The sequence below is a fragment of the Antedon mediterranea genome, chromosome 9 (assembly GCF_964355755.1).
Source record: "Antedon mediterranea chromosome 9, ecAntMedi1.1, whole genome shotgun sequence".
NCBI classification, from domain to species: domain Eukaryota; kingdom Metazoa; phylum Echinodermata; class Crinoidea; order Comatulida; family Antedonidae; genus Antedon; species Antedon mediterranea.
In genome coordinates, this window is record NC_092678.1 from 12,490,272 (window position 1) to 12,503,089 (window position 12,818).

The following is a 12,818-nucleotide window of genomic DNA, read 5'->3' on the forward strand; positions in this document are numbered from 1 at the left end:
TAAAAAGTTGATAACTACAATAAAACTGCAAAATGCGCTGCAATTTACCTGTTAAGTTACTTTAATAAAAACATGTTTTGTTTCATAGGTCGGAGTTAATATATCTGCATACATTGGGAATGAGATTGCAGAAGACGGAACACTGTTTGTAGCCTTACTTTCACCTGATCCGACAGTCATTATCATTCCAGTTATTCATTTCAGGGTAAGAAAAATTGTTATCATAATATTATTCTTAATTATTAGTATTCATAATAAAGTACTTTCTCTAAATTGCTTTCAACTAAAGAATATTAATGTTTTCAATTTCGATTAAGGTAAGTAAGTAGTAATACAAATATATTTCATCCCTTATTTATATATTAACACTTTAAATAGAAAAAATTCTGTAACTCCAACTAATAAAATCTTGATGAGATCATGTTGATGATCATTACATATTGATATGATAGTTTTAAACATTGATATATGTATTATAAAAAGTGATAATTAAAATTAATAAAATAAACAAATCATGAACCAAACATAAATAACAAATTAGCAATTAACAGAAAACGCCTGGGAAAAGTTTGACCTAGGAAAAGTTTTAAATATTGAATCATAAGTTTGTTTTATATTATTATAAAACTTATTAGTGGACTCTCTGATTACATATTGAAACTTGTTTTTTTTTTTCTTTTAATACCAGAAATAACCCTTTCTTCTATCATAATCATTGTTTATGGAATATTCAACATTTTAGGTACTTTTGTTTACATCATAACAAATAATTTCAGGTATATCTCAAAGACGATGAAACATTCTTCGAAAAAAACCTGACTGATCTCCACAATTTCGAACAAAATGGCCAGCTTGTTTCGTTATCCTTTCTTCCTGATAGCGGTGGAGAACACAAATTACTTTCACCGATCACTTGTTTGAGTCAAGATGAACAATCTTGCATAACTCTCACTATAAGGTCATTTATATCAGACTGTAAGGATGTATGTATTGATAGATATGCAGAATGGGTACGAGCAAGTGAAGATAAATATAATTGTGAGATGACTTCAATAGATAGTGTTATTGACGAGTTGTATGGCAAGTGCATCGGTATGTAGAACAATGAAATTAATATTTTTAATTTTGTGTTAACATTTTTTTTTAATTAAATTTTTAAACATTTAATCGTTATCAAAATAATTATCAAAATAATTATAATTAATAATTCTTTACCATTCTGATATTGTGAAATACGAAACCAGAGAAGAATTAGTATAAATAATTGTGCTAATTTTTAACAGCACAGCCTAACTAATTATTATTAATGCATTATGAATATGTAATAAGTACAAATATTGCATCGTATTTTTTTCAAATACCATTGCATATTATCATTATCATTTACAATTTAGTTGCACCAATCATTACGTCAGTCAGTAGTTCAATGAACATCAATTCAGAAGAAAGTGTCACATTGTATTGTGTAGCGTCTGGAGTTCCAGCAGCGATTGTTCAATGGGGGAAATTCACTGAAGCAGATAAATACGTACCAGTTACAGAGCCATCTACTAGACAAGCAGTTTACGAACTAATGGATTTGTCAGCAACGTAGGCATAATTAGTTTTTATCATTATCTATTGAACATCCTCATTCTTTCTTTGATTCGTCTTTCGGTCGGGCTTTTAAGTATATGAATCATGCAATACCAGAAAATATAAACACCTAAAAACAAGGTAATATTGTCTTCTTTTTTTCTCAGATCTTATTTTTTAAAATAAACTTTAAGGTGTGTTTTTGTATTAAAGGTATGTTTGCCGTGTTTGGAATATCGCAGGCACAATTCTCAGTGAGACTGTGGTTATTTCATTACAAGGTAAATAAATGATCGGATAATAGAATATTAAATATAACATGCATGATTCCTACCTTACAATGTATACTATGACCACTCAATCCCATCTGATCTTTTTTCACATTATCTTCTAAAACTTCCACTGAGGGCATGTCATAGTTATTGTTTTCTCAAGTAAAATTGTTTTCTGCTCTCTTTTTTTACTCGGGGTACCCGAGTCTAGGACTTACTCATTTTCTCCTCCATCTGGACACTATTAAGTAAAAAGTGCGATTTATAAAGTACTACTCCTCCCTTATTCGTTGTAGTATTGAGCTGGGATTTGGCATGAATATACTACAGCGACATGTCCTCAAAGCTATAGAGCCGGATTTTTTATTTGTTAATTAATTGTTTAATTAAGAAGCCACAATGTGTGACATACCACACAGCGTTATGTTGTTATATGCGGCTTCTTGTACTAATAATTGGAATTTACCACGTATAGAAAATAGAAACATTGTTGTTTCTATGATGCACATTAACAGAAGGTATACTTTTGTTAAATTTCATCGAAGAATGTAATTTATGATAAAAATTAGAATGTTGTAAATGTAAGTTGTAGACAAATAAGTTTCTCAGTGATTGGCCGTACAAATTTGCCACACAAAGAAATACATAGCGAACTAATGTTCATTATTATATTTATTTTTAAAGTTCATAGCATTCTTTACAGTAATGAGATTTTAAACGTGATACATGCGAAATGTAATTATAATAATCGTTATATCCCACTACATAAATCCGAATACAAATACATTATTTAAATAATACTGTATATCTAAAATCCAAAGTTAAATTTCAAACAAAGAGACCAAAAATAATTCCAAAAAAACATTTTAAAGTCACATATTGTTCACTTTGACCAACAGTTGGATCGAAAAAAAAATATTACTTGAAAACTTAAATTTAACAGTTTATTTTGTCTCCTTTTGTAGTGAAATAATTTTGTTTGGGATTTTTTATTCTACGGAAGTGAATGTCTTAATTCTTTCATGATTTTGGGTGATAATGCATTTTTAAGTTTTGCGTACACGATTATTTCTTAAGATTATACACTCTTTCATTGTTACAGTACTTTATGATATTCAAAATGTACGCATTTACAGAGGAAAGGTTAGACTTGTCCCAAATTCTTTTTTATATAGTTCACCAGTCGGCATTTCGATGTTACGAGCTCAAATAGGATACGTATAAAAAGCCATATGTGCCAAAATATTTATCTTTTTACTAATAATAAGTCAAAACCCTTTCTAGAACCCAGACTAAGGAAAGATAACATACTGCAGTAAAACTAGTGCATTGAACTTATAAACAGTACAAGTAGTTGCTGGTCTCCAGCAATTGGTACATGTTTGTGAAGAGTTTTCGTAAGAGAATGATGTTTTATTTAATGATAAGAAATCTTTTTGTATGTGCTTCTGTCCTCGTACTTGCAAACTTGAAGGTAATTCTATTACTAAACTTTTTGGTAAAAAATTTGCTTATATTGAGAAAGGTACCTACCTTGGTCATATTCTTATGTGTGATTGCAGTGATGAGGCTGACATTCAAAGTCAGTACAGATCTTTGTGTATTAGAAGCAACTCACTCAATCGCAAATTTATGAAATGCTATTACCAATGTTAAATGTTGTCTCTTTAGATCTTACTGTATTAATATGTATTGTGCTGCCCTTTGGTGTACGGTAACTATCGTATGAAAAATATTAGATCTCTTAATGTATGTTACAATAATGCTCTGTGCCGTATATTTAATGTCTCTAGAAGTAGTAGTGCCAGTGCAATGTTTATTGAACATGGTGACCCTTCCTTTAATGAGTACATGCGAAAATCTACCTATGGAAGTTTCATGCAACGTATGTTGAATAGTGGTAACATCCTTGTTGCTTGTGTTTGCAAAAATATGCTCCATAACTCCAAAATGTATTGTAGATGGAGAAGCATTCTATATACTTAAGTTTAGAGCTTACGATTTTTGTTTTGTTTATACGTTTATTAATATGGATGATATTTCCGAAATAAAAAGAAATTGAATTGAATAACTGCTGATGACTTTCACGTTTTTGTTGGTCATTGGACTGTATTATGCACTTTCAGATGCAAACAATAAAAAGACGTTTATACGAATAAATACGGTATTTAAATGTACTGTGAAAAGGGTGATTAAGTAATGCATTCAACTGTTATGCCCATAACAATTTTATAGACACATCGTTTATTTATTTATTTATTTATTTTCAATCTTTCTACATAGCAAAAAAACAAACATATAAGTATAACAGGGGAGTAGCGGAAAAGCAAAAGTATAAAACTGTCATCTTGTGATGTGCTTGACCAGCTCCTGTCAACTTGAACGATACAATAAAACCGACATTTAACAAATTTAGAAAAATACATAGAAAATATGGTATAATAAAATGTTAACAAAAGTGTAATAAAAATGCAATTGCTATCTGAACAATCTGATTGTGTAAAAGTTAAAAAGTCTGATTGTATAAAAGTTAAAAATTCTGATTGTATAAAAGTTAAAAATTATGATTGTATTAAAGTTAAAAATTCTGATTGTATAAAAGTTAAAAATTCTGATTGTATAAAAGTTAAAAATTCTGATTGTATAAAAGTTAAAAAGGTAAAAATTCAAAGTAGGTACAATCATGTTAATAAAAATATGAACAGTTAAAAATCTATAAAATGTTGCTCTAAACTGTGTTTAAACTTAAAAAACGACTCTTCATTTAAATTAAATTTACATTTTAACATTAAAATTTGCCAAAAATACACAAATTAGAGACTGCTCATTGCTTTGCTCAACCCAAGCAAATAAGTAACAGTTATTTGGTGAAAATTTCGTGCTGCAAATGATACTGTTTTTATCTTTTTTTAAATTTTACTTTTTGTCGACATTTTGTTTGAATCACATGACCTAAATAGTAAACAAATGAATAGTGATCTAGTTTATACATGTGACCTGAATATATAAACAAGATATCGCTAGTCACTACGTGTCACCAAATATCGCTAGTCACTACGTGTAACCAAATATCGCTAGTCACTACGTGTCACCAAATATCGCTAGTCACTACGTGTCACCAAATATCGCTAGTCACTACGTGTCACCAAATATCGCTAGTCACTACGTGTCACCAAATATCGCTAATCACTACGTGTCACCAAATATCGCTAATCACTACGTGTCACCAAATATCGCTAGTCACTACATGTCACCAAATATCGCTAGTCACTACGTGTGACCAAAAATCGCTAGACACTACGTGTGACCAAATATCGCTAGTCACTACGTGTCACCAAATATCGCTAGTCACTACGTGTCACCAAATATCGCTAGTCACTACATGTCACCAAATATCGCTAGTCACTACGTGTCACCAAATATCGCTAGTCACTACGTGTCACCAAATATCGCTAGTCACTACGTGTCACCAAATATCGCTAGTCACTACGTGTCACCAAATATCGCTAGACACTACGTGTGACCAAAAATCGCTAGACACTACGTGTGACCAAATATCGCTAGTCACTACATGTGACCAAATATCACTAGTCACTACATGTGACTAAATATCGCTAGTCACTAATTGATCTAGTTATTATATATGTGACAAAATATCAACAATCTAGTTACGATTTGCGATTGAATATAAATGACCTAGTCATCATATGAAACCAATTACCAACAATCTAAACCAAGTACACAGCCTACAACTGCTGTGATTTTCGGCCAACATTTTCTGTTCCACTTTTTGGTTGGGATCTAGTTTTTGACAGAAAGCAACATAATAACATTTAGGAAAGTGGGTTAAAAAAAAGGAATGTTGCTGTATTCTTTTTTAATGTGATTGATTGACTTGAACATTTGTTATTTGTTGTACTTTACAATGGTCATGCGTTAGTGCAGTATCTTAATGAAGTATTTGGCCAATAAACATCTTTTTTAATATTGTTATTCTAGTTTCATGTCTTCAATCTTGGCAGAGACATCTTCTGTTTTTCCTTTTTTCTTTCCTCCTTCTTTTTGTTTCTTCTGTTTCTTTCCTTGTTGTTCTTCAATTGGTGCTGATTTAGTGAATTTAATTAATTCTTTCAAGCCTGCAATAAACACAACACCATATACATGAGCTACATATACAATATTTATATACAAAAAACAAATTATCTTAGTTTCAACTCCTGAAGAATAACAATCGGTACACTCTACAAAGTGCTGAAATCAAACTATAATGAAACCAGACATGGCTACAACGACTCAACGTATGCAAACAAAATGTCTTTGGAGGGTTTGTTTTTCTTTTACTTAAACAAAATTAATTTTTACCTCACTAGGCACAAATGGTCGTAGAACTTCTGGAACAACAATGCCCTCTTCAGTTTGATTATTTTCTAGTATACAGCAGATGATTTTGTAAAATATGAATAATATTAAAATACCTAAGTGCATACAATATTTAATGATATTTTAATATTAATATATGTTATATATTTTAATATTAATATAATGTTATATATTTTAATATTAATATATGTTATATATTTTAATATTAATATATGTTATATGTTTTAATATTAATATATGTTATATATTTTAATATTAATATATGTTTAACTGCACTGCACTTCTCATCTGATATTATAACAATTTCATCAGATCTTTAAGTGTTTTATTTAACTGGGTTTGTCAATTTGGGAAACTAAACTGATTTTATGCAACTTTACTACAATTTAATAATTTAGTTGCTTGTATTGTATAGAATTTATGAGTATGAAATGTCTAAGAAATGCACATACAGAATAGTACATAAATGTGAAGTTTACTGTTTATATTTGACTACAATGTTGTACAAATTATGAGCATTGAGCATGGCACAAAGTAAGGACGTAAAACATTGAGTACAGTGATAAAGTGACTTGCAACATAATTACTGTTTAATGAACATAAGGATTTTTAGAATTTTGACTGGTAGATGATTCTTCGTTAGGTTCTGCAAAGACGCTCCGCAACTGACGTAAATTGCGTTGTGTTTCATATCCCTCGTCTTGCTGGAGAAGACTTGTAAGCTGTATTAAAACAAACACAACATTATGTGAGGTTCAGTTTAAGAAAAAGGACAAACATTTTTATTGCATCGAATTATGAGGAATTCTGAACGCAAAAGGCCTTCATTTACAGCTGGTAAATTATCATAGAACCTGATCAAAATTGTATAACAAAAGGGTGTCAGCATCAACTTTGGTGTGTGACCATGTTATGATGAATATAAAGAAAGAACAGGCTTATGAAAGATATCATTCAGGGAAGTACTGTATACAAAAAACTGTTAAAATAATTAAGAATGTGTCTTGATGTTAGAATTTGGAAAAGTCACAGAACTGATAGGAAGAGAAGCTACAATATCAAAACACGGATTGGTTTTTAATGGATTGCAAAGAAAATAAAAAATACATAAAAAAAATGTTTGGCTGTTCCATTAGAATATTGAAACTTACCTTATCTGTGTGGTCTTTTAGATAGGTGAAAAGGTGCTCAAGTGTACTGGTTCGGCTAAAAATATCTCTGAAATTCTATTTTTAAAATATAAATTCATTAAATTAAACTCACAAAACTTTTATTTTAAATATTCTGGAAATGTTTGAACAACATATAAAAAAAACTATTATTCTTACTTTGCCAGAATTGTGTAGTTCTTGGACAAAGCTTGCACGCTGGAACTCCGCTGTCTGAACCTTCTTATAGAAATTGTCAACAAGACTTCTGTAGTGTGGCATTTCTTTTGTATACAGCAAACGGTTTACTTCAGATTCCTTTGAAATAAAATAAATACATCGAATAAAATCCTAATTTTGAAAATTTGGTTGCTCTTGACATAAAGTAATTAATTAAAAAACAATGAACATATAATATAGTTATTAAAATAAAGTAATGAGTATTAATCTATTCATAAAACACATTGCCTTGACATTTGTGGCGATAGTTTGAAGGTAAAATGAACAAAACAAATGTATACAATTAAAAACAAACAAAAACTATAATAAAACCATAAAAACATTGCATTGACATTTTGGGAAAGAAAAAAAAAAACAATAATATATGAAATAAAAAACGATATTGAAATAAATTAATGAGTATTAATTTATTCATAAAACAAATTGCCTTGACATTTGTGGCAATAGTTTGAAAATTAAAATGAACAACAACAAAAACAATGTATAAATTTAATAACCAAAAATAAACCATAAAATAAAACCATAAAACATTGCCTTGACATTTTTGGCAAGAAAAAAAGCCAATAATATATGAAATAAAAAACGAAACACAAACCATACAAATAAAACTATAAAATCATTACCTTAATATGTTTGGCAATTGTTTGAAGGTAAAAAAAATGTATGATTTATTGTTTGTATCAGTAACCACTGCTGCTATTTACTATGGGTGCTTAAGTACAATATTTCCTAACCATAACTAGCGGCAGATGTATATAGATTTTTATCAGATCAATAAAGGATATGTATCGTTGGCTCATTTTCAACACCATGTTGAACGATACTGGTCCCTGGCAGTGAACCTACTAGGCCTACAACACCATGTTGGACGATACTGGTCCCTAGCAGTGAACCTACTAGGCCTACAACACCATGTTGGACGATACTGGTCCCTGGCAGTGAACCTACTAGGCCTACAACACCATGTTGGACGATACTGGTCCCTGGCAGTGAACCTACTTACTTTTGTGAGTTGTATTTTCTTTGGTGAGCAAGATTCTATAAATGTTCTTGATATAATGCTCAAAGTACCCATTATGGGTCCTGTCTGCTTGATGTCAAATATATATTCAGGGTGTTTAATAACCTGTACCCAGAATTTAGAGGGTACGCTAAGAGGAAAAGAAAAAAAAAACATTCTATAAAATGTTCTGTGTCAAAATAGAAACAATACCTATATAAAAAACAAAATACAAAACTCACTGAAATGATGGATTGGACAAAAAAAAATCAATTTGGAACACACCTGTTATTTTTCCAGGTGGTCAACGTGAGGTCATCAACACCTTGTTTCTTTGCTTCTTGATCAAATAGATCAAACAGATACTTAACAGATGGAGGAATTGGAGGTTGGGAGCTGGATGCCCAAAATATTGTATTAAACATCTCATCCACATATTCTTTAATAGCTTCCTATATAACAAAAAATAAAATCTTTCAATTAAAAAGTTATGTGTTGCAGACATCAGGGAATTAGGTTTTGACTGGTCACTTATAAGCTCTTCAAACTGAATAAATAAACAAATATATAAAATAAATGATAACCTACCTTTGTTGCCATTGCTCTGAGAAACTTGATTTCTTTGATGTCTCTTTTGGCATTTCTATGCATATTGAAGAGACTTTTTCTTTTAGGATCACTTCTGCCGACATTATCTAGTGTCTAAAATAAAATTAAATTTATTGTAATTAACTTATCTTTACATACTAATGTTTTACTAGTTGATAAAAATAGTTAAAATAAAGTTTCATATTTCAATGAAGTGTACATGTTCCATGTATTTGAAATGAGATGACCACCATGTCAAGTTTAAAAAGGTCTAATGCAAAGATATCACCAAAGATAAAACATATATTGATACCAGATGATAATGCTTCATTCCAGATTCTTCTAAAGACTTCATTGAAATCGCACCATTATCTGGTTCCAATGCTGCATTGTCAAACGCTAGAAATAACAAAAAAACCAGTGCTATCTATATATAAATTTACGTAAGGGCAAAATTCGGTAAATCGCGCGTTATTTCTAGAATGTTTACTCGATGGTATATAAAGTTGGTTCGTACTTTCGGTACTGATTTTAACCACCTGATGTAACCCTGTTTACTAATTAAATTAAGTTAGATAATTAGTTATTGACGATTAAAACGAATTTAGGTTTAACGATTTGCCCCAAATAGGGGTGTTTTCCGATCGTGGTATACACTGTCTAATGGATGTCCATCTTGAAAAATACCCGCAGACAATAATATGAGGATGCTTCGCATTTTCCTATCTCCTCCTACGATAATTGTTTTTAATGGCTGAAAACCGGTTGAACAGCTCGAGTACAGCATCATAATGTTGAAGACAGGCCGATTTTCTTTAAAAATTACTATTTTGATAGATTTAAATATACGTTTATACAAATGTATTGATTTGCGATGAATGGAACATTCCAAATTATTTGGTTTAATAACCATGGATGCATACCTCCATGGTTTAACACAAGTAGGTAAATTTATGGGCCCTTAGAGAATAAACATAAATAGTATTGAAATGCTATACAATACTGTAAATAGGTAACCACTTTTGATCGCCATTTGAATCGCAAGTTTCTTATTGTGAGTATTGGTACTGTATATAATATAAACAAATATACAAATCAACTTTATTACTGTGTGGGTGGGTAGCCCCTACTTTTAGATTATAAACACATAATAATATAATACTTTATTACTGACAGTTGCTTCTTAACGTTTGTATTAATTAATAATTACACAAAATATAAACGTCGTAGTGGTGTATCGTTACATGTACTTTACTATTTCAATCGACTATGACAGTGACAGTTTTAACAAAGTATTAAATCGCAAATGTTTTACTCTATTTAGTGGTATACTATTTATAGGCCTATAAAACATGAAAAAATGTTTCGTTACTGAGTGGATAATAAAGAAATATAAAGAATAATTTAATATGAAGAATATATTAAAAAATTGTTCCTCTTTGTATCTATCCTCATCCCCAACCTTCAACCCTAATGTTAGATACAAAACACACAGGGTGCTAATTTTGGTACACTACATAAATCATTGTGTCTATTTATTTGTTTCTGTAAACGACAATGTGTTATAGTCATGCAGTACGTACATTTGAAATCGCCAGTTTTTTTACGCTGAAATTAATATGTATTCGAGAACCATCCGTGGGCACGACCTAGATGGTACGCGAGCGAAGCGAGCATACCATCTAGTAATATACAAATAATGAATGTTTATGAGTGTAATGGTACAAATAATGGCATGAGGTGAATGATGAAAGGTTATATATCAATGAGGCAACAGCCGAGTTGATATATAACCTTTCATCCTTTCATATAAAACATTCATTATTTGTTTTATATAACATCTAAATAGATTCCTGTCATTTGAATAAAATAAAAGGTAGGCCTAGCATAATCAAGGCCTACATTTAATTCACATTGATTAAAACAGTAACATTTGGTTATTATATTATTATTTATATGGATTTTATAAATGCACCTACTGTTAGTGTTAATTATGTAAACAAACGACCAAACATCCTAGGCCTAACAAGGCTAAAACGCTTAGGCATTGCCTAATCTTAACAGGCCTGGGCCTAGTATGCTGAAAGACCGCAATACGACAGGCAACTGGAACTCATTTAGGCTAATTATGATTCCACGTCTTTTAGAGATGTTCCCATTACTTCATCAAAATCCTAAAAACTTACAGACAAATACTGTACTAACCAAACTTAGAAGCTGCACCAGCTGCAGGTGTTGCTGTTGCTGGACTGACAACATTTAAATCAATGTCAGCATTTGCAACCGTCTGCTTCTTGACAAGAGCTACAGTGCATCCATTGTCTGCAACCTACAGTGTTGATAACCAACATGATTAATATGCAAAGAAGCATAATATAATAAAGGTAGCAAGTCATAATAAAAATAATAATGCTAAATGAGTAAAAGAATAAATAAGGGCACAGTGTGTTGGACATTGGATTACTCGTTGTGAATAAGGGCACAGTGTGCTGGACATTGGATTACTGATTGTGAATAAGGGCACAGTGTGTTGGACATTGGATTACTGATTGTGAATAAGGGCACAGTGTGTTGGACATTGGATTACTGATTGGGAATAAGGGCACAGTGTGTTGGACATTGGATTACTGATTGTGAATAAGGGCACAGTGTGTTGGACATTGGATTACTGATTGTGAATAAGGGCACAGTGTGCTGGACATTGGATTACTGATTGTGAATAAGGGCACAGTGTGTTGGACATTGGATTACTGATTGTGAATAAGGGCACAGTGTGTTGGACATTGGATTACTGATTGGGAATAAGGGCACAGTGTGTTGGACATTGGATTACTGATTGTGAATAAGGGCACAGTGTGTTGGATATTGGATTACTGATTGTGAATAAGGGCACAGTGTGTTGGACATTGGATTACTGATTGTGAATAAGGGCACAGTGTGTTGGACATTGGATTACTGATTGTGAATAAGGGCACAGTGTGTTGGACATTGGATTACTGATTGTGAATAAGGGCACAGTGTGTTGGACATTGGATTACTGATTGTGAATAAGGGCACAGTGTGTTGGACATTGGATTATTGATTGTGAATAAGGGCACAGTGTGTTGGACATTGGATTACTGATTGTGAATAAGGGCACAGTGTGTTGGATATTGGATTACTGATTGTGAATAAGGGCACAGTGTGTTGGACATTGGATTACTGATTGTGAATAAGGGCACAGTGTGTTGGACATTGGATTACTGATTGTGAATAAGGGCACAGTGTGTTGGACATTGGATTACTGATTGTGAATAAGGGCACAGTGTGTTGGACATTGGATTACTGATTGGGAATAAGGGCTCAGTGTGTTGGACATTGGATTACTGATTGTGAATAAGGGCACAGTGTGTTGGATATTGGATTACTGATTGTGAATAAGGGCACAGTGTGTTGGACATTGGATTACTGATTGTGAATAAGGGCACAGTGTGTTGGACATTGGATTACTGATTGTGAATAAGGGCAGAGTGTGTTGGACATTGGATTACTGATTGTGAATAAGGGCACAGTGTGTTGGACATTGGATTACTGATTGTGAATAAGGGCACAGTGTGTTGGATATTGGATTACTGA

The 12,818-nt window shown here is 31.6% G+C and overlaps 1 protein-coding gene across 1 annotated transcript in view; it reads right to left on the bottom strand.

The window, feature by feature from the left end:
* Positions 1–4,019: 4,019 nt before the first annotated feature.
* Positions 4,020–12,818, bottom strand: part of LOC140058176 (plexin-B-like) — a 41,052-nt gene continuing 32,253 nt past the window's right edge. The window contains exons 29-37 of the mRNA XM_072103736.1: positions 11,409–11,532; positions 9,517–9,602; positions 9,204–9,317; positions 8,901–9,067; positions 8,619–8,766; positions 7,556–7,693; positions 7,379–7,453; positions 6,210–6,949; positions 4,020–5,983 (exon numbers count right to left, since the gene is read on the bottom strand). Coding sequence (XP_071959837.1) covers positions 6,818–6,949; positions 7,379–7,453; positions 7,556–7,693; positions 8,619–8,766; positions 8,901–9,067; positions 9,204–9,317; positions 9,517–9,602; positions 11,409–11,532 — 984 coding nt within the window. The 3' untranslated portion in view covers positions 4,020–5,983; positions 6,210–6,817. The remainder of the gene's footprint in view (positions 5,984–6,209; positions 6,950–7,378; positions 7,454–7,555; positions 7,694–8,618; positions 8,767–8,900; positions 9,068–9,203; positions 9,318–9,516; positions 9,603–11,408; positions 11,533–12,818) is intronic.